The following is a 22,114-nucleotide window of genomic DNA, read 5'->3' on the forward strand; positions in this document are numbered from 1 at the left end:
TTCTGCTATATAGAGGACAACCGAAATTTTGTTAAAAATTGTATGAATAATTCCTGAAATAATTTCAGTTCAAAATGTTAATTTAATAGCTTAATTTATGAAAAAATTATAATTTATATTTATTAATGGGGTGTGTAGTTACATCAAATGTTAGGCAACTTAATAAACTATGTTTACAAATCGAAAACTAATTAAATATAATCATAAAAATTTGAATAGAACATTTTTTCGCTGGCTTTTGAACCAAGAACTCCTAATAAGTTATCATTATAGGATAGCAACGTGATTATATAATTTATAAAAGCTACTTTACTATGTTAGAATTTAGAAGCAAGCTCCTCAACAAAAAACAGAGTTAAACAGAAACGATACTCAATTTCTTCAGAAGTTTGAGAGGGAAATCCCTCAAGATATGTTGCAAATTTTTAACGCAGCATTGACTGAAGAGTCTAATATCGAAAATGACCATGAGCCTGTACTTTTTTCAAAATGGAAGAAGTACGTATTAAAAGAAGACCACTTGGTTAAGTCAAACTTAGGAACTGAAGCTAGTATTGATAATGAATGCATCTTAGATATCGAATTTGAAATGAGCCCTCATGCTGATCCTCTCTTAGTTGAAAAAAGAAATGATTCTATAAGTAAAATCAGTACTTCTTGAGATCCTCTACATATAAGTCAACAAGAGATGGATTTTCCTCAAACTTCAAGACACCTTTCCCCCGTGTATTTTCGAGAAAGGCATTCTAGAAATGTTGCTGAAAAATCAGAAGTTTGGAGGAACCATTTACATGGGTCAAATATTGATGATAAAAAGAAAGGTCAAATAAGAAGAAAAACAAATAAATTACCTTTTGCACTAACTTCAGAGAAATGGCAAAAATTTGAAGAAGCTGAAAGATTTAAAAAAAAGTTAAAACAAGAGAATATGGAGAAGAAAAAGAAAGAAAAAATACTTGAAAAAGAAAAAAAGCTTCAAGAAATAAGAGGAAAAAAGGTAAACAGAAAGGTGATAAAATAATAATGGTAATAAACAGCATCGGATGACACAATGATTTAGATTTGACTGTCAAATTATAAGAAAGAATGATTTTTTTTATTTATTTTGTATTTAACATCACTTTAATTTCAGTTCATTATTACAGAAAAAAGTTAGCATTTTTCAGTACTTGTATGTAATAATTTCATAAATAGTCTTGTTTTTAAATATTTGTATGGCTAATAAATTCATAAAGAGCATTAAAAAATAACCAAAATTAAGTGTTCCTTCACTGGCAAGAGCTGTTCCTTCACTTGGTCTTCTTACTACTTTTTATTTGAACCTCTAAAACTTTAAAATAATATCATGTAAGTTCTCTAAAATTTTTTTACATAATTTGCAATTAGTAACAAATATGTTGACACTGTCATTTAACTAAAATTACGAATTTTGAAATTAATATGATTTTTTAAAAGGCAAGCGAAGCTTAAGTGTTCCTTCACTGGTTAGTTTACCCTATATATAAATATATATAGGGTAAACCAACCAGTGAAGGAACACTACCCAGTGAAGGAACATTTCATATATATTGATTAAAAATAAGAATTTGAAAGTTTTTCTTTAGATTGATTGGTAACAATAGCTTACTGCCAAACAATAGGAAGTCATCTAGCAATGTTTTGGATTACCTGGTCAAATAGACTTCTCTGGAAAAATTTTTGAATTTGTTATTATCTCTGCAACACCTTGTTTCTTTGAAAAAATTATAAGGTGAGTGTTTGTATTTATATGTTTGAAGTGGAATTAATTGCATGTAATAGTTTTATTTTTCTCACTGTGAAAAAGAGAATTCAAAATATAGTTATTGAAGTTACGTTTTTTTTTTTTTAAGCATCATAGCATAATAAAGTACTGAGATAAGGGGGTGTTTATTCACTGGATCACCAAACGATGAAAAACCAGTGAAGGAACAAGTGTTCCTTTACTGGTTTTTTTTCTAAGTTAATGAAAATAAAAGATAAACTTTAATTTTCTTGTACCTTTAGTGATGTTCCGCATCAAAAGTATGTTAAAAATACGAAAAACAACTTCTAACCAGTGAGGGAACAGGCATGTTCCTTTACTGGGCATAGATTTCCCAGTGAATGAACAGTATGTGTTAATATGTTGACACTTTAATTTTCAATTCATGATTACAAAAAAAAGTTAACATTTTCCAAGTATTTATATGTTATAATTTCAAGAATAGGCTTGTTTTTAAATATTTGTATGGCATATAAATTCATAAAGAGCATTAAAAAATAACCAAAATTAAGTGTTCCTTTACTGGGTGTTCATTCACTGGTAAGAGCTGTTCCTTCACTTGGTCTTCTTACTACTTTTTATTTGAACCTCTAAAACTTTAAAGCAATATCATGTAAGTTCTCTAAAATTATTTTACATAATTTGCAATTAGTAACAAATATGTTGACACTGTCATTTAACTAAAATTACGAATTTTGAAATTAATATGATTTTTTAAAAGGCAAGCGAAGCTTAAGTGTTCCTTCACTGGTTAGTTTACCCTATTCGAAATTTATATTTGTCCATTGATTTATTTTTAATAAGTATTCCTGCAAAAGCTTTAAAATCCATTTATATACTTTTTTTAGTTATCGATTCAAGTAGCAAGATGGTTGATGGAATTTTAAGAGGAAATATTAATTCCCCAGGAATTTATGAGGAATGTCTAAACATTAAAGTCCCATCAAAAAATTCCGAAAAACCCATGTTTCATGGACAGTATTGCCAAGTAAATATTTCTCCTCCGTTGCCACCCAAGTCTCGAAGATACAAAAATGATGAGCCTATCGAAGAGTTAAAAAATTTTACAGGATCTGTATGTATTTCCTAATATCCTAAAGTAAAATTATTTCTAAGTAATCTTTTGTATTTTTATAAAAATATATACTGAACTGTATGACTGATTTAAACCCAAAAACAATTTTATAAGATACATTTAATGCAGTGATTTAGGATTTTTACTTAGGTTTCAGTATATTCAAGTATGATCTGTGAAGTTTAATTAGTACAGAGCAATTTCTGTTCTCTACAGAGTTTATATATACGTATGTAAACGCGCACGATGCTTACGTAGCATTGCTAAATCTCTTTACCCTGCATTTTCTCTGGTAAAGGGAAAGGTTTTGTTTGTTTCAGCTTTTGAAAAAAAAAATATTAAAATCAAAATCTATGTGTCAAAAATCATGAGTCCAAAACTTACGAAACTACATTTCATATTTGCATAAATATTATTATTATTTATATACTGATAAACACATTGTAGGTTCACGGAAAAACAATTCTGATATAATAACCGTACTGTATAGTAATGACATTTCTTCTTAAAAAAAACATAATAATACCTAATAAAATCAAAATATACGGTATTTAAACCATTCATATGGTAACGGTTTACCAGAAATTCTGGTTCAAACTTCTTATAAGTTATATATTCTTTATATATCCTTTAAGTTCTTCTTACCACTAAATATTAGAAAGCTGAGAAGTTAATTTAACCAAATAAATGGTTTTTATGTCATACTCTAAGGCAGTGTTCCCCAACCCCAGGTACGCGGACCGGTACAGGTCCGTGGATCAAATGGTACTGGGCCGCTCATTTCATTGAAACGAAATGTAAATTCCTAGGTTTATACAGCAAATTAAAAATATCCGTGTTACATTAAAACTTTATTTATTTAAAAAAAGGAGCCCCCGAAGGTAGTGACATAAATTTTTTAATGTTTATAATGAATCATTGTCTCCGATTACCCCCAGATGGAACCGTCTCCAAGCTCAGGGTTCTCTTAAATTTAACGTTCTAGTAAGTTAAAATGTTAAATCACTCTATATTTGTTTTTTGGTGCAACTGTATTTTATTTTGAAGGCATGTTTAAATACAATTAAATTAAAATTAATAAATCAAAATAGTCTGAAATATAAACAATCAGCATCCCTCCCCCAGCGGGCCGAAGTAAAATTATCAAACGTTGACAGGTCCGCGGTGATAAAAAAGTTGGGTAACACTGCTCTAAGGTATCTAAGATAAAATTACCAAACTTTATCAGATATTATAAAAAGATATTTTATTGTTAATTTTGCCAAAAACATTACCAAAGTGCTTCGGTAAAAAGTACTGAGAGTTTTGGTGCTTCCATAGAGCCAGAAACATGGTAACCATATTTTGATAGTTTTGACCATGTTTTTTTCTTAGTTTAGTATTTAAAGTCAAATATAAATTTATTAATGCAATTGAACACCCCTGAAAAGATAATTTTGTAAAAATTTGCTTTTGTTTAACAAATGTACTTTATAGAAACCAGTATATGTGCTAAATATCTACCAGTAACTCTACAGTTACTTTAAAGTAGAAATTCTAATATTAGAAAATAACTTTAAGCATAAAAATACTCTTTTGTGTTATCATTTAATTGCATAAAAATACAAGGTAATATGAAACTTTAAGTTAAACCTAAACTAAACTACTTAACTTAAACTTAAACTTAGAATATTTAATGTGCATATTTCTCAGGTTCCAAATTCAAAATTTCGGAAAAAAAAGGGAAGGAAGAAGCGCATGCAAATAACAATAAATCAAAATATTTCCATTTCAAAAATACGAAGACAAGTAAAAGAGCTAACAGAAACAGTATAAAACAGTTATAAAAAATTTTTAAAAAACTTACATAAAAAGTTCTTTAAGTCTAGTTCTCCTAAAGAAGATGGGAACTCTCAAATAAAATAAAACAATAAAAGAAAATAGGAAAATGTTTAGGTGAATATTTACTTTTCCTTTTGTGTGAAGGACTGCTTGAAATAAAATGATTCATACCACCGATTGTAAATATTGCTGCAATATTTCATAGTAGAATGCAGAATTTCTTTTTTTTAAGATATTAATATATATTTAATAAACAAATCTTAACCCTACATTCATATCCTGATGAAATTGATTTGTTTTTTTATCGTTATGATTTTTTTAATACTCAGTTGTTACTATTATTAATCTTCAATCAAAAAATAAGAACATTTAGAAATAAATTAAAACTAATAAATTAATAAACCAAAACAATTAATTTTCAAAGCTTTCAAAACAAAAGACGAACTGACATTTAATACACTCATTTTGAATAATTCATAAATTCTATTTTTGGGCGGCTGAATCTTTGATGGAAAGTAATGAATGTTATAGTTCAAAAATTCTGCACATATATATTTATAACCTTAGGAAATTGTTTTATATTGTTATCCTTATGATTTATTTGAATATTCAGTTGCATTTGTTATTCAATTTTGCTAAAAAAGAATCATTCTCAAATAATTTAAGATAAAAGACAAAACATATTTACTTAACGCTCTAATTTTGAGTAATTCATAAATTCTCTTTGAATCGGCAGCATATTATTATTATTTTCATAGGAAGTCATGAATTTGTTAGTCAAAAAATCTGGACTTTTATATAATTATCCCCACGAGCTTGGCTTTTGTGTCCCGTCTGGCTGTAATACAAATGACCTTAGTCAAATAGCTGAACTAGGTAAGTAACCTTTGACATTATCTAATAATTTGTTATTTTCATTTCATTTATTAATAATATGAAGTTTCTCCTCAGCGTCAAAAGAAGTAAATTTAATGGTATCAGTCAAGTCCTGTGAAGTTAAACAAAAACCTCATTACTCAGTAGGAGCAATATTAGGAATGTAAGTTATGATCTGTTTTCTTTAAATAAAAAATTTTATAAAAATTATCTTCAAATAAATATTTTTAAAAAAATGTGAAACAATTTTATGACTAATTGTAAAATATTACATATAAAAATTTTTTAAAATAAACTATTAAGGACGTTTTTGAAAAAAATTAAATATTCTTAACCTTTATATGATTGTTTAAGTGGTATAATAATTTTTTCATTCGACCAAGTTTCTTCTTAATGTGAGGTTTCTGTGGGAAAAAAAATCTGGAAGCAATAAGAAATTTCTGCGAAAAATAGAAATATATTTTCCTCTAAGATTTTCTTAACCACCACCCTTTATATGTAATTTTTGAATCTTATTGAAAAGCAAGTAGAATTTGAGTATACTTTAAGGGTCGCAATTAATATGTATGAGAGGAAAAAACAAGAATGCATTGAAATCTGATGAATTTCATTTGAGAAAAGTGAATCAAAGAACATCATAAACAGTTTTATTAGCTGGTAAAGTTTAAAGGTACCACACTTAATTATTTTCTACTCCTCACTGTATCTTACAACTATGAAAATGATTTTGGTTTCTCCAGTTTTGCCTTCCTCTATAGTGNAGAGGTGCGCGCAAATGAGCCTGTGCAATTATGATATCTGTAAATATTTTTGTAAATAAATAATTAATATAATCAAACTCTTACTTCCTCCCCCCCAAACGAGCTACTTGACACATGAACAAATGAAATGGGATTACAACACCTCTAAGATTTTCTTAACCACCACCCTTTATATGTAATTTTTGAATCTTATTGAAAAGCAAGTAGAATTTGAGTACACTTTATGGGTCGCAATTAATATGTATGAGAGGAAAAAACAAGAATGCATATATATATATTCAGATATAGATAAGATATTCAGATATAGATATTCAGATATAGATATAAAACAAGATATAGATATATTCATTCATTCATTTTTATTCACTTATATTCATTAAGAATAGGGTCCTATATACTTATTGATATATTTATGTTTTACTTTTAGAGTTCTCCTATGTTACATGGGTTTGTTAGTTCTTTCAGCAACAGCTTGTGAGTGGGTTTTAGCAAGGAATGATATAAAAAATAGCAGTAAGTATTTTCAACAAACCCCTTTCCTTAAAACATTTAGAGAAAGATTACAGCATGAAAAATCGGAAAAAGGTGCGGAACATCACTAATAACTTAAGATTTAATTTATTAACTGCTTTTACTTAGTACGGTGACACAAGCAGAATTTTATCGCACCAACTAGGCTCACCTAATGTATCCTGTAAGTTCCTTTCAGATGGGTACATATTCTAGCTGAGGAGGTTAATCTCGCAATCTCAAGACAGACAAAGCGGGATTTCGAGTCCCAGCTTGACACCATAATATTTCCTCCTTTCCTTTCAGCACATGAAAAGTTTCCAGTGTGTCACTCCCCAAATTGTGACTCTGGACTATCAGAGTATGATGCTCTCATTCATGAACAGATGGCAGCAACGTAAAGTTACTTTACGGAAAAAAGCCTAGTATTTCCCATCTATTACGATAGGTAAAACAACCAGATAGACTAATTAAACCACATGCCACGTGTTAATAATATTTCTCCTTATTAATTATAATTTCCAAAGCTCAATAGATGGCGCTCTGCGCAGTAATGTAAAATCATTAGTTTCTAATCAGTTTCCTCCACGACACTGTACCATTATCATCATCCTTTTTGTTATTAAATATATATTATGTTAAAAGTCGTTTGTTATGATTGAAACCCCGAGATCTGAGATCATATCACCGTATTTAACACCACGGCTCATTTGATAAAACACAACTCATTCAAAAACCTAACTCTAATGGCTTTTACCTAATGAAAAGCTTCTCTCTCATGTCCAGTTAAATTTCTTCTTCTTTTACGGTTTTTAAACTATGCTAGTAGTAAATGGTTAAAATACCGTATAATTTTGCGTTTATGATTTTTTGACTATACTAGTTGCAAATGATTTCAAAACGGTAAAGTTTACAAAAATGTTCCTTACCGTAAATTTTATGGTTAACTGAATGGACAGACTGCTGGTGACCGTCATTTTACCTTAATTTCAAAATGAAAATTCTAACAGTGCACAATATTCCATACTTTCAAATGTTCTTTTAATGCCAGTGCTTTTTTAATGTCTTTTCAGATAGTTGGATGAGAATATTTCTGTGCTTCTCCTTGACAACTAATGCCAAACATTTATTTAGCACTAAAACTTCAAATCAAAGTTTAAAATGCCTTCATGGTATAAAGTTTCTTAGCATCACTTTGGTTGTGATGGTCCATAGCTACATGTATCCTTATTTTCTACTCCATGCTTACCGTAAGTAAACATCGAAAGAAGTCCTTTTTATGAATTATTACTTTGAGCGTAGAAAGTAATTAGTCAGTTTTGATTCCAGAAAGACTCTTTGATATCAATGAAAAGATGAAGGAGCCGATGAATTATATGATAATGAATACTCATGTTGTAGTGGACACATTTTACTGCATTACGTAGGTACAATTTTATTGTCTACTTATTTAAGAAATATTTATTTAAAAATTTCAAAGATAAGTTTTTTAATTAAGCCTAATCAAAACTTGAACACTGTAAGAAATTTCTCAGAAAATTGCTTAAACAACAATTTATTTAATTGTTATTTTATAAAATTCAAACAAAACAGTCAAACAACCTTAACTAAGATGGTATTCAAGCTGCTAACTGTAAGATAAATCGTTTATTAACTGATTCCCCCTACTACGGTTAATAAACCAGAATTTTATCATACCAACTAGGCCTTCTTAATAATGAAGTCACTTCCTTGGATACATATTATTGCCTAGAAGGCTAAACTATCAATCTATTGTGACCGACAGAACAGGGGTTCAAGTCCCAACGTTGACATCCTAATATTTCCTCCATTTGTAGCTCTGGACTATTAAAATCCAATATTCTCGCATAGATGGCATCACCATAAAGCTGCTTAACACAATAAATTCTAGTATTTAACATCTCTTTCGATTAATGGAACAACCAGATAAACTAATTAAACTGTATTCCTTGGTTCATTTGATAAAACACAACTCCACCACAACCTAAATCCAGTGCCCATTACCTAACGAAGAACATAGCTCCAATTTCCAGCTAATTTTTTGCGGTTTAAAATCTACGCTATTTGTGAATAGCTAAAAAGTAGTCTAGTTTCGTATTGATGTTTTTTTAACCATACTATTTGTAAATGGTTTGAAAATCATAAAGGTAAAAAATGTCCTTCACCGTAAACTTTACGGTTAACTGATTAGACAGACTGCTGCTTGTTATTTTAGCGTAATTTTAGAATGAAAATGGTTGAAGCGTAATTAAATTTTATTTAGTTAAAAACTGAAACCGATTCTCCATTTTACCACAGCTCTGAAAATTTCAGAGCATGATATACTTTAACATCGTTCAACTTTGCTGCAATCATTGCACAGAACCAAATTTTACCATTATATCGTGCAAATTAATATTAGTTTAGCATTTGCTCAACATTACGGTTCGACTTAAGCGAAAACATGATATACAAATATTATGATATGAAATTTGATATACTTTTCTAAGAGAGTACCATGTTGGCTCAAAAGATAGGTAAAAAAGGTAATAATGTTTAATACTAGCTATTTTCTGAAATTTAAATGCTTTAAAAATGTGATTCTTGATATTTTCGGATAGAATATAACTTTTTTAAGAAAATGTAAAATAATTTAATTTTTATTTTATAACCAAATGCCTCAACTTCTCATAATATATATATTTATAGAGGACTCCTTGTGTGCTACATAACACTGAAGACTATAAAGATGGATTATAAAAAACTGAACATATTACACTTCATTTTTTACAGATTATGGAGGTAAGATTAGTTGAAAACATTTTGTTCAAAACACTAAAAACATTAATAGATGATCGTCATCATGATGATCGTCATGATATGATATGATATTTAATGGAAACATACAATCGAATTAAAAAATACTGTTAATAATTTGTAATAATTTGATATAATTATTTAAAATAATTTAGATAATGATAAAAAAATTTTATATAATTATAAAAAAAAGATTTATAAGATATTCAATTTATTTTTTTAGCAAATTAAGAATATATAAAATATAAATCATTGCTATAGCTAGCATTTATTATTATTTTTCGTTCTATAGCTGTAAATAACCACAATACTAAAGAAAAACTGTTAAATTTCGTGAAAAGCTGGTATGCCAGAATAAAACCTTTTATTTCACAGAAAAATAATATTATTCAAAAACCGCACCTGTTTTTTTTGACAGATAAATACAGTTATTTTATCAAAGAAGAACTCTGCTATTTTAAATATAACAGCGTTATGCCCCGAAAGTCATATGATTCACATGCCCAGTCAATGCTGGATACGAACCCTGTTCACCTCACTGGGGAAGAGCGCGCTCTGTCCCCTGAGCCACTGCAGCTCTAGTGTTCGATTATGAAGAAAATTCTTTAACTTTCTTTATCTTAAAAGTCTTACCTATTAAAACCATATTTGAGTGTAAAAACGTTTTAAACAGCAGTGGTCCACCCTTATAAAAATGTCTGGAAATATAACTTAGCAAAAAATTATACCTAAAGATCATAGTACGATTATAATCGGGTAGAATATCAGATCAACAATGATGAAATCGAATCACGTTTTTATTTATATGATGTTTGAAACCATAAAATAATATCTGAAAAGAAGGAGAAAAATAATCGTAAAATGATTTTATAAAAAAAGATAAAATTATCTTACGGTGAGTAGAATTGCATAGCAAAAGTTTTACCTTGAATCGGTAGTTTCGTTTATGATTCGGCTGAAAAGCAGAGGGAAAGTGTTTTATTAAAAAAAACGCTTTAAATCGTCAAATATAATGAAAAAGTTGCCAAAAAAAGGAAAGGAATATTTTTAAAGCGTGTGGTTGACGATCACAAACAGAAAAAATTTGCACTTATCTTAAAAAATTTTTTTTTCCTGTAAAAAAATTCTATTTTTCTGCAGAAGACACAGCTATTTTTTACAGTCCAAATATACAAAAATGTACAAATTTTGCATACTTGCTATTTCATATTTGCATTTTTTGAATAATTTTGTCGTAGTATTGAATTTTGAGAATAAATGAGACTTAATGTTTTTGTTTTGTTTTTTTTTTTCAGATTAGCTCCTGTATATTATTTCGTTTTACTGGTGACCCAGCCAGTATCCCTGATGGGTTCTGGTCCGTATTTCAAAGATGCTATGAATTTTAGCGTCAACAACTGCGCTAATTATTGGTGGCGGAATGTCTTATTTATTAACAACTTTTTCAGTTATAATGAAATCGTAAGTATCATTAAAAATCCTACTCAAAGCTTTCTGTTATGCATAACAAATGCGACTACTAATTTTCAGGACTGATATATTATGTACCTTCGAAAATATTATGTAAGTAACGAGTTCATTTGATATGCTTCGAAACAACCGAATTTAGATAGTAATGCATTTCTGCATTCGGCTGTAAAATTTTCCGAAGCAACTTTTAAAGTCCTCTCGCGAAATGTTCTTCTATTCTGAAGTTCTTGATGACTTCAATATCCTTCAACAATTTTTCCTGATAACCTGTAGTTTTGGAAACACAAATTGTCTGCAGAATATTTGTCCGAAGAGTATGGTAAATAACATCCGAAACCAAAAACCTTGCTAAAGGAACAAGGTTTAAAGATGTAGAAGTTATTAAGGCTGCTTTCCGATGGCTCTGCCACAGCATGACCTTTTTTTTAGCAAATAATATGCTATTTATATAAGTATTGTGAGTTTTTAATAGTTGTTCACACTTGTTAGTTCACTTTTGTCTATTTTTAGCAAGCGTTACCTTTGCTCATCATTTAAATGACGCAAATGAAGAAATATTGTGAAAAAAGGCCACAGTTTTCTGAAGAAATATCTGTGATCCAGTTTCCCAGTTACTTCAACGCTTTATTATCTGGAGAGTTCATAAAAGTTTTCCAAAGTTGAGAATTATTTATTTATTTTAAAGGTGTCCAACTAGGAGAAAAAGTCTCACCAAATGAGGCATTTTTAAAAAATTTAATAACATCAAATCACTTCATCTATTCGTCTCTTGGGTCTCTCTCGCACCTCAACTCATGGCAACTGTGCACTACTTCACCCTGATTCGACTAACAAATCGCATGAGTATGAAATAACGTCAGAGCTCAAACTGAGCATAGTGTTTGGAGCACAATGATAATTTACAGGCATTGGCAATACATTTTGATAGAAAAATCTACGGGCAGATGGTATTTTTATGACAAAAAAGCTTTAAAGACACGGTCATTGACAGAAACACTTTTCGCCGGTCACTGACGGTAATTTGGGTTTGGCATTTTGTTAGAGTGTAGCAGCTAAATCATATTTTATTAATTATTATGCCTTCTCATTTGAAACAAAACATACTTTTATGATCCATGTGTTACTTTATTTAAATTAACTAGTATTATATAATTAATTAGCATTATTTTTCCTATTACACGTGCCTTCGAAGCAATAAAATGAAAGAAATCTGATAATAAGAATTCATTTTTACAATATATTTCGATATACAAAATATGTAAAGATTTCTTAGCTGATTCATTCCAAACATTTAGTGAATAAACTTTTTCATGTAATTTTAGTGTATGGTGCACACTTGGTACGTGTCAATTGAATTTCAACTTTATCTCTCGACATTATTGGTTCTGATTCCACTTATGAGGTTCGTAATTTTTTGTAAAAATTAGTCCTTTCCTAAAAACTCTTAATATTCTTTAACCCATTTCGCGAAGTACAACATGCACATAAATGTTTTTATTACGGTTTCAATAACTCGTGAGTGTGTATGAGGGATACTTGCAATAGAAATTTTGATCGCTATTTTAACTAGCAATATCCTTGAGTTTTAAATATAAACTCTATGCTGAAAGGGCAAAGCAAGTTTTAATCTTTTTCTAATCGATAAAAGTAATTTATCTCCTCATTATCGTCAAATAAAATTTATCGTCAATCAAAATTCCATAGTAAGCACACTAGTGCATTGACAAATTCAGCTCTTTAAAGCTCAAATTGTAACTACGCCTCTGTGCTTATTTGCGATGTAAAATTTAATTTTATTCAAACAGCAGATAGCAGAATTAATCATCATTCTGCCAAACGGAAATTATCATCAATAAAAATTTCAATCACTTTTTGATCAGCTGAGATGTTGAAATTCGATAGGAACTTGTAAAGCCTGATGCAGTTAAAGTACAATGGTTTTCTGACCGTTATCAATAATCTGACCGATACAGACTTTATCGCCATATCGCGATATCGAAACTTACATACTGTTATGTAGACATATTAGATTTCCGATGTAATTTTTCATGCTGAATCGAATAAAATCCAAAATCAGTGAATATAAATAATAATTTGGTGAATAGTGAACTTTATTTATTATTTCGTGAATATAAATAATAAATAAGGTTGGGAGGATATGAATAGTACTACTTCTGACCTGACTTTCTTTAAGCATTTTACGTTCGTGTCTTAGTTTGTGTTCTAACCTGTAAAGTACATATTATTGTGCATTTTTGTACTGAATTAAATGAAACTAAACAAGAGACAATAGAACGAATACATAGTTTGGACGCAGTGAGGCTTTCATTTATGCAAAGAACAATTTAAAAATAGTACTTTGTTATGAAGGAAGTGCTATTTTTAACTAAGTACTTCATCACTACTTTTGAAATATTAATCCTACTGGCTTGGTTTATTCTATTCAGCATTAAAGGATAATCCCTAATAAATCAATGGAAATAATCCATAATATGTGAATTCATTTTCTTCCCCGTTTCTCCCATCCTACCAAAACCTGAGACGCGCAAGGTAAAGTGAGTTGCAGCTTTTTGCCTCTATGAGGATGGTATTTACCAGTTGGCCACAGGCTAAAAAATGATTTTTAATGTCTGTTTCAAAACCTATTTTTACTGTGCGATACCAAATTTAGCATTTTATCTTCCTCTTGTGAAATAGGGTGGCTCTAAAGCATTAAAGCTAGAAAGATGGAGGAAAATATCTAGAAAACTGAGAAGTATTTCTATTAAAATTGAAAATTTTACATCGAAAAGTAGCAGTTTTTTTAATGTTGTTTTGAAATCATTATAATGGGAGGCAATTTTATTATTATTATCAAATTTAAACGTTGTAGAAATTATCCGAAGTAAAGTACAATTGTCTTTAATTAATAAATAATCATATATATATATATANGCAAATATATATATATATATTTTACTTTGGGTTTGACAAGTATTCAAAATATATACATTAAAGACAGTGACCACGGAAAACCCTGTATAATTATAAACATAAATTTATAGAGCTACTATTATAGTTTTACTTAACTCGTTACGTTTATATTGCAGATCACAAAAAGTTGGAATAACCATAAATATACTGATTGTAGTTGTATCCGTTATCTATACTGGAACAATGACTTATATTTATGATCTGCCAGCGGGGGCCAGTTTAACCAACATTGATAAAGAGTATGTATAATTCTTTTCATTTCTAAAATTATTCTACTTTTTTTAGTGTTTTTAGATTGTGAAAAACTAAACCAGAAGAATTTTATAAAAAATTATTGAAATGTCTTTTAAACAAATTTTCTTCTATTCACATAAATAAATAATTTATTTCCCATCAAGAGCATTAACATTCAACTACCATTTCTGAATCAACTAGTAAAATGAAAAGGTTGGTTCAAAGTCATTATTGACTGAATTAATACGTGTTTTACTACAATTTAGACAGGCCATGACATCCTGAGGGCTTTAGACTGATCATCTTGAAAAACTCAGAAATCTGTTTTGTGTAAAGTTGTTAAGAAAATTATAATTACTCAAAATGATGCACGCATAATTTAGACCTAAACTCTTGAAAAGAGTTTCACTTACTGTACTAAACTTCAGTATGAGCACTATAGAGAGTAAAAAATTATTCTAAGGAGCTTATACAAACGAACAATTTCTGGCGCCTCAACATTCAGCTTCTTCTTCAGTCCAGTATTATTATTTTAAAAATAATTCACTTTGGTAATTTTTAAATATTTATCAAAAAAAATTTTTATCAAAATAACCTAAACCAGTCTAAGGACAAAATTAACATATTCCGTGAAAGTATTTCAGTAGAAATGGTCAAATATGCTAAAAGGACATCGTTAAATAATTTTTTCGTTAGCAACGCCATCTATGAAAGAACTTTAGTATGCAAGTTTTGAAATTTGATGTAATTAAACACCTTGTTTCTTAGGCGGATAGCAGAAAATCATACATTTTTATCAATATCAGTTCTTCTACAATTTATTTTTCAAATCTTCAGTCATTTTTGACTTTCCAAGTCTCAACTCTTCTGTATTGGCCAAATTAAGCTGAAAGGTAATCTCACTAACTTATGGTAGAAATGCTGACGAAATACTGACGAATGTAACGAAGGGTAATGCTGACTATAATAATTGATAAGAATTCTGTAATGAAGGCTTGTAAAAGTTAATTCAAAAAATATATTTCAACAGCTACAATCATAAAGCACCATACATTCATAATCTTAAAACATGTATTTTGTCCATAAATATTTATTTCAATACAGAATTTGGATTCATTAAATACGTGAAAAATCGAAATTTCAGCCTGCTCGATGAGGCGTACCTGAAAACCTATGCTAATCCTTTAAGCCATGCTGGAGCTTACTTTATTGGTTTTCTAGTTGGTTACATTTTAGTAGTGAAGCCGGATGTCAAAATACCTCAGGTAAGCTTTCCTCTTTTTAATTTTCATTTGAAGTATAATAGAGCTCCGATCAACCTATCCTTCGTTTACCTTCATCCACACGTTAAAAGCATACCGACATACGTTTCATCATTATCATAGCTGATGTAACCTAGATCCCCTGAATTAGACCGACTGACTGATAGTATAGGAGCCTTAATGTAACCAATTAAGGCTCCTATACTATCAGTATCAACAATTACTGTTTCATCTTTGGACTTTGCGCCATTGAACTCCACATTCAATTCAGTTCAACATATTTGCTGCTGACTCAGCTAGAAAACGTTAATTAAGCAAATAAACATAAATTTATCAATGTAGTAGTAGTAGTAATTGATTTACGTTGCACTTGAATTGCATGATGGGCTTTTGATTCAAATACATGCCATTACAATTTTGATGCTCTGCGAAAGGGAAGGCTCTCCCCATTTTGATAACTCGAAGTCTTGTGAGCGAAGTCTAGCATTTTAAGTTAGAAAAATTTAACGAAGACCGATACCACACATCCACGGTCTTTTCACAGTCTGATTAAAGAAGTTACCCAACCGCTCACTAATAGCAGCCTGTGATGCTTGATTTCAGTGCTTTACTGAGAACCGCGTCTTAAGGATCTCCCAAATGTACCAAAAATTTATATTGTATCGTTATTTAGGATAGAAAAATAAAACAAGTAAAGGTATTTATTAAACTTTGGAATTTGATTAATCCTTACCAGCTATTTGATTACGAACACTCGTGGTGGAATAAGACACAGAGTCTATTCCAACTCCGAAACGGCCTTCCATTTAATTTTGCTTATTTAAATAGCTATAAATCTTTACCTACTCTACTCCTCATGATGGTGCGACAGTGAACACCTTAGTGCTACCAACGTAGTCAGAGTTGATTAAAGACCGGTGACGTTTAGTTCTTTATAGCTTTTTGTTTATGTTAATTGTCAGACTGCTAACCTCTTTGGAACTGGCATTTGGTATTCCCAATAATGATAATGATCAGAATCACAAAACTTTTGTCTTGTTTGATTATCTAGGTCATTGTTATTTTACCTTAAATTATTTCGTATTCTTTGATTGACGATGTTATGGAACTCCAAAGTGAAGTTGCAAGTGAATACTTCTTTTTCTGTTAGGTTTGTATAAAGTAAAGAGCTTCAACATTTAACTCAGCTAGGCATCACAATCAACCAATCTTTTGAAATTTCTTTATGTGCATTTTCTGGAATTTTGCTATTTTTTGTACGAAATTCCTAAATTTTTTAAAAATAATTTCTCAAAATTAAAAATTTGAAAAAGTGATATTTATCATGGATACATGAACCAAAAGAACAAATTCTTGATCATTTATTTTAAAATTCCGATTGGAGGAGAGAAATTGTGGTCTTGGGCTTAGAAGGAATTGGGAGCCCCCTTATATGAACATTGATTTCAAAATGTATGCATTTAACTTCAATTTCTTCTCCAATATATTTCTCTTCGTTTTATGAATCCTTAAAAATGATAACAAACGTCGAGAGCCCCTCTTGTCCGAGTAGTTATATCGCGCTGATATTTTTGAGACATCCTAACTGAACTGTTAGCTTAACGTCATCATTAATAAAATACGAAAGCACAGTCATTGTCTTAAAAAAGTAGAACTGTACTTATTTTATCTAAGATTTGTAATTTAGATTTATTTCATTCTAAATATTTTTTAATTACCACATTAAACTTACCGCACTTAGTTTTAAACTTAAATTCGAGTTAAAAACTGGATCTAGAGAAAATGTTTATGCAATGAAATTAAAAGAGTATTTGTTACATTGTCTTGTATAAATATTTAATATATTATAAATTATTTTTTTCAGAAATTCCAAATACTAGGATGGTTTGTCGCTGTGTTTTTCGCTTGGTTTACCATGTTCTACAATTCAATAAGACTATATTACGGTGAACCTAGTGATTTAGAGCTTGCAATTTACGGAGGACTTTACAGGAATACATGGGTTTTAGCAGTTGCCTGGATGACTTTCTGTTGTTGCACTGGCCGAGGAGGTTAATGCTTTCCTACATACCAAATTATTAATTTATAATAAAAAGATAATTTATTTTAAATTTCGTTTATACCAAACTATAAATTTGCAAAAAATTGCACAATAACTTATTTTACGTTTTATTTTATAATTTATACCAATATATATGAAATGCTTTTAAAATGTTTTATAACTTATATCGCCAAACGCAATTTGTTTTCGCACATGTAAAAAATTACCATGTCAACTTTCGAAAACATAATCTGCTTAAAATTTTTGAAAACTGAGGTAGAGTTTAAAAATTATCTACATCAAATTTTTGTAAACTGTGGAATAGTTAAAAACTGCAGTAAAAATATCTACTTAAAGATTTTGCAAATTATTCTAAAATTAAAAGCTATAAAAATTACCTATTTGAATGTTTTGAAATCAATGGTAAAGAGTTATCCGAAAAAAATCTACTTGAAGTTTTTTTTAAAAAAATTAAAAAAATATGGTGTGACCTAAGATTTGTTTTTAAATTTTGAAAAATAACGAAATTCTGAAATACTGAAAAAGTAATTAATTGCAGCAGCTCATAGTTATACTTAAGCAATAAACTTTCCTAACTAATGAGAAATTAAAAGTAAAAAAAGTGCTTCATTTAAAAATAGACAATAATAAAGTTAAACTTAAAACCAAAGCATAAAGGTGAAAAAATTTTTTTATTTGTTTGTTACTTTATTTATTATTTTTATTTATTTATTTACTTCTTCGAAAAATAGAATCGGAAATTTGTTAATCATACGATCGAAAACTCATATGAAACGAAAACAAATTATTTTGTTTCTAATTATTGTTGAATTTTTTTACAGGTTATATCAATGCATTTTTGTCGTGGTCTCCATGGGTACCTTTAGCAAAACTTACACTCCTCATATACCTTATTCAACCTACTTTACAATTACTGTTTACTGGTGTTTTCAAGTCACCGCACGAGTACACACACTATGAGCTAGTAAGTTCACAATTATGGATATGTATAAATTATAAATTAATCTTTTTTCAAATAAGTAAGGAGATTATGAGCTAGTACGCTCGTAAATATGGATTTGAATAAATTATAAATGAATCTTAATGCGAGTTAACATATTATGATCTAGTAAGTTCATAAATATGGATATGTGTAAACTGTAACTTATTTAAAGTTAATATTATGAGTTAGTCAATAAACTGGATATTCCTTAAATATCAACCTTAATAAGTATTTTTAAAATTTCCATCAAAAATGAAAGCGAAAAAGCATTGGAGGTCATAAATTTTTAAGGAAGGGAAAAAATAAGAATGCTATCGCAATCTGACAAATTACAATAGCAAAAGTTACAAGAATGAATCTTCGTGATAATATTAAAATTCTTTTTTTTTATTTCCAATGAGCTGCACAATTGGTCTTGCCAATGAGCAGACCAAGTGCGTTCTCCAGAGGTGGTATCCACTCTTTCAGGACCACCACAATGGGTGAGATACCGTTGGTCATGTTAATTTGGACGTCTAGTTTCTATCACACTAGATGGCAGCACCGAGGCTCTATTTGGATGCTAAAGTGCACTAGGAATTTAATTTTGCCGGAAATGCCAAGAGCCAATAAGGCACTCCAGGGATCTTTTACATGCCGCATAATCATACGACATGGCTGCTGAGGATTTTCTGCATCCCGAAAATCTGGCGTCTGGGCCGGGGATCGAACCCGCAGATTTGGGCTCTGAAGGCCAACGACAAACCAACTGCGCCACCCAGCCACATATATTAAAATTCATTAAAACAACGTTTTAAATTACAAATGATAGAATTTTTTATTAAAACAATGGTAATCGTTTCATGGTTTCGCAATGATACACCTTCATCAGTAGGATAAAAGACAGGAAAGGTAAATCTGTTGCTCAATCAATGAACTGTGGAGTCGCAAAAGTTGTCGCGTTATATCTCGCGCTGAATTCATCGTGATGACAGTTCGTCCTGGGCACAATTCGTACAGGAGCAGTGCGTACGAATTCGGCAGAAATTCGTATGCACAATTTATCGCGGCAACAATTACTCATGAGCCTAATTCATCTCAAGCACAATTCGATGTGAATACAATTCGTCGGGGGCCCAATTCGACGCTGCCTCAACTCGACAAATCGTTGCGAACACATCGTTCTTGTGATTTCGATGAAATATCTACATAGGAAGACAAAACTCTTGCATTGTCTAGTAGAGCTAACCAAAAATTCAATTTTTGAAAAAATAAAAATGGAAAAAATTCAAACAAAATATTTTAAATGTTTTTTAATATAAAGATCGAATTCTTACACAGTATGGTGCTATCTCAATGATTCAAGACTCAGATCTTAAATGGAGCTAATTGAACGCCGCGGGCTATAGAAAAATAATGAAGACATGTGAAAACATACAATAAAAGCTCGCTATAACGAATACAGTATATTATGATAAATCTAGTATTATGACAAATTTCCAAGTGGCCATCAAAATCCTAACATTAAATTGTACTAATATTAAAAATTTTATGTTTATAAAGAGTTGAAATTTACAAACCTTCCGCTGCTACGGCAGAATTTTTATCAGGAAAATACATACTTCTTCTGTTTAACTGAGTACTATTGTACAAAAATTTTAATGAAAGATATTTTAATTTATTTCTGCTATAAATAAAAAGAATAGCAAAAAATGAACCCCTTACTTTTATGAAGTAATGTGGGTAGGATCATTGGTTAAAGTTATCTTCTTCCCAACAGAAGAAAAATATTACTGCTGTTTTTAAAATTCCTGCCTCGCACTTCAAAAAAAATACACTTTTGTAACCACATTTCCATCATTCTCCATTATTTCCCGAAATTATAACTTACTGTTAAAATTAGCATTCACATTTATCAATGGCGTCAAAAGCTATTGCACTTTATTTTATTTATCACCTTACAAATACTTCATAATTTCACCAATTCCGATTTGGAAACTAGTTGTTCAACCATTTCTGTTCTAGACACTTCTGCATTTCAGGAAGTACAGAGCTATGTAATTCAGTCTAAAATATGTAGATACAAACAGCCTATTCTAGATATGTAATTTAAATTAAAATAACTATCCATAATAAAAGTTAAATAGGTTTCGTTATAGCGGAGAAAAATGCATCTTAACTAAAAACAAATATATTTTTAAGACGGATTCATATTTTTGGTTTAAATTATAATGGGTAACAAATGAAAATGTATTCCAAACAGTGTAACTAGAAAACTCGAGCTTATTAGTGTTAATCGTACTTTTTGTACATCACCATATCTCTAAAACTATTTCAGGAAATTTTTAAAAAAATATTAGCATCAGTACTAGAAGTCATATGCAATGGGAAAACAAATTTAACCCACCCAGAGCATCAGCAACATCCAGGGACATATAAAAAAAGCCTTGCACCCTCCAATGGATCCCTGTCCATGAGGAAATGGGTGCTCAAACGTCTTTGCTAGAGAAGCCCGAAACTTTTATCAGACCCCCACCATCACCTCTGATGACGTAAATGCAGTTGCCAAACTCAAACGGTACGGGCCACTTCAAGCACATGAAGATTTCTTCGGGCAAGACCAGAATATACCCCATACGCAGATATTACCCTAAACCCAATTACCGCCACAATACATTTACAACTGTCAAGCCATTTTCTGTTTCCTTTTTGATTAAAGTTCTAAAGATACGTTTAAACGGTATGTACGGACACCCACGATTATAAACATTATAAGCTAGTAAGTAGATAATCATGGATACGAACAAATGATGAATCAGTATATTAGAGTCAGTATAATGACATTATGGACTATCAATTTTATTATTATGGACATGCACAAATTATAAATTAATCTTACTTCACAGACTAAACTTGTTTCAATCTAGTGTGCAGATTATTACGTTATATATTAGAAACGGAACTTATTTATAGTTAGTTAGGATATTATGAGCTAGTAAGAGCAGTATGGTTAAGGATAAATAAAAAACAAAACTTATTTCGATAGAAAATTAATGCTTCGTAAAGTCTGTTGATCCTTAAAAATTGTTCTTTAATAACGTTATTATAACCATTTCAATCACCTGTGAATCAAAACTAATAAATATTCACTTTTTTTTAAAGGTTATTGTTTATTTTGGCCTCCTCCTAATGGCTGGACTTTTAGCTGTTGGCTGCAATTTACTCATAGAATCTCCCTTATTGGCTATTGAAAAAATACTTCAAGAATCATTTGCTGGGCAGACTATAGTGATTGTTTCAGACACTTATGAAAGTAACATGAACGGCTTCTCAAAAACAGATGCCACAACGGATCTGAAAGATTTCAAAGACATTAAATACGAATACAGTATGGAAAATAAAGCCTTTGATGAAGTTTAGATTACCCTATACTAGAATGTACTGAGCTTCTTGCTCTGCTGATTTTATAACTTTAACATGAGTACAAATAAAAATTTCTATGCATTTTA

At 29.9% G+C, this 22,114-nt stretch overlaps 1 protein-coding gene across 1 annotated transcript in view; it reads left to right on the plus strand.

Moving 5' to 3' along the window:
* The window catches only part of LOC107452062 (nose resistant to fluoxetine protein 6), a 31,512-nt gene extending 9,398 nt beyond the window's left edge, over nt 1-22,114 (plus strand). The window contains exons 2-15 of the mRNA XM_016068353.3: nt 2,632-2,858; nt 5,438-5,555; nt 5,631-5,718; nt 6,744-6,829; nt 7,900-8,076; nt 8,156-8,249; nt 9,536-9,628; nt 10,939-11,104; nt 12,436-12,515; nt 14,203-14,325; nt 15,465-15,585; nt 17,447-17,633; nt 18,466-18,608; nt 21,768-22,114. Coding sequence (XP_015923839.2) covers nt 2,632-2,858; nt 5,438-5,555; nt 5,631-5,718; nt 6,744-6,829; nt 7,900-8,076; nt 8,156-8,249; nt 9,536-9,628; nt 10,939-11,104; nt 12,436-12,515; nt 14,203-14,325; nt 15,465-15,585; nt 17,447-17,633; nt 18,466-18,608; nt 21,768-22,025 — 1,961 coding nt within the window. The 3' untranslated portion in view covers nt 22,026-22,114. The remainder of the gene's footprint in view (nt 1-2,631; nt 2,859-5,437; nt 5,556-5,630; nt 5,719-6,743; nt 6,830-7,899; nt 8,077-8,155; nt 8,250-9,535; nt 9,629-10,938; nt 11,105-12,435; nt 12,516-14,202; nt 14,326-15,464; nt 15,586-17,446; nt 17,634-18,465; nt 18,609-21,767) is intronic.

The sequence above is a fragment of the Parasteatoda tepidariorum genome, chromosome 4 (assembly GCF_043381705.1).
Source record: "Parasteatoda tepidariorum isolate YZ-2023 chromosome 4, CAS_Ptep_4.0, whole genome shotgun sequence".
NCBI lineage: Eukaryota > Metazoa > Arthropoda > Arachnida > Araneae > Theridiidae > Parasteatoda > Parasteatoda tepidariorum.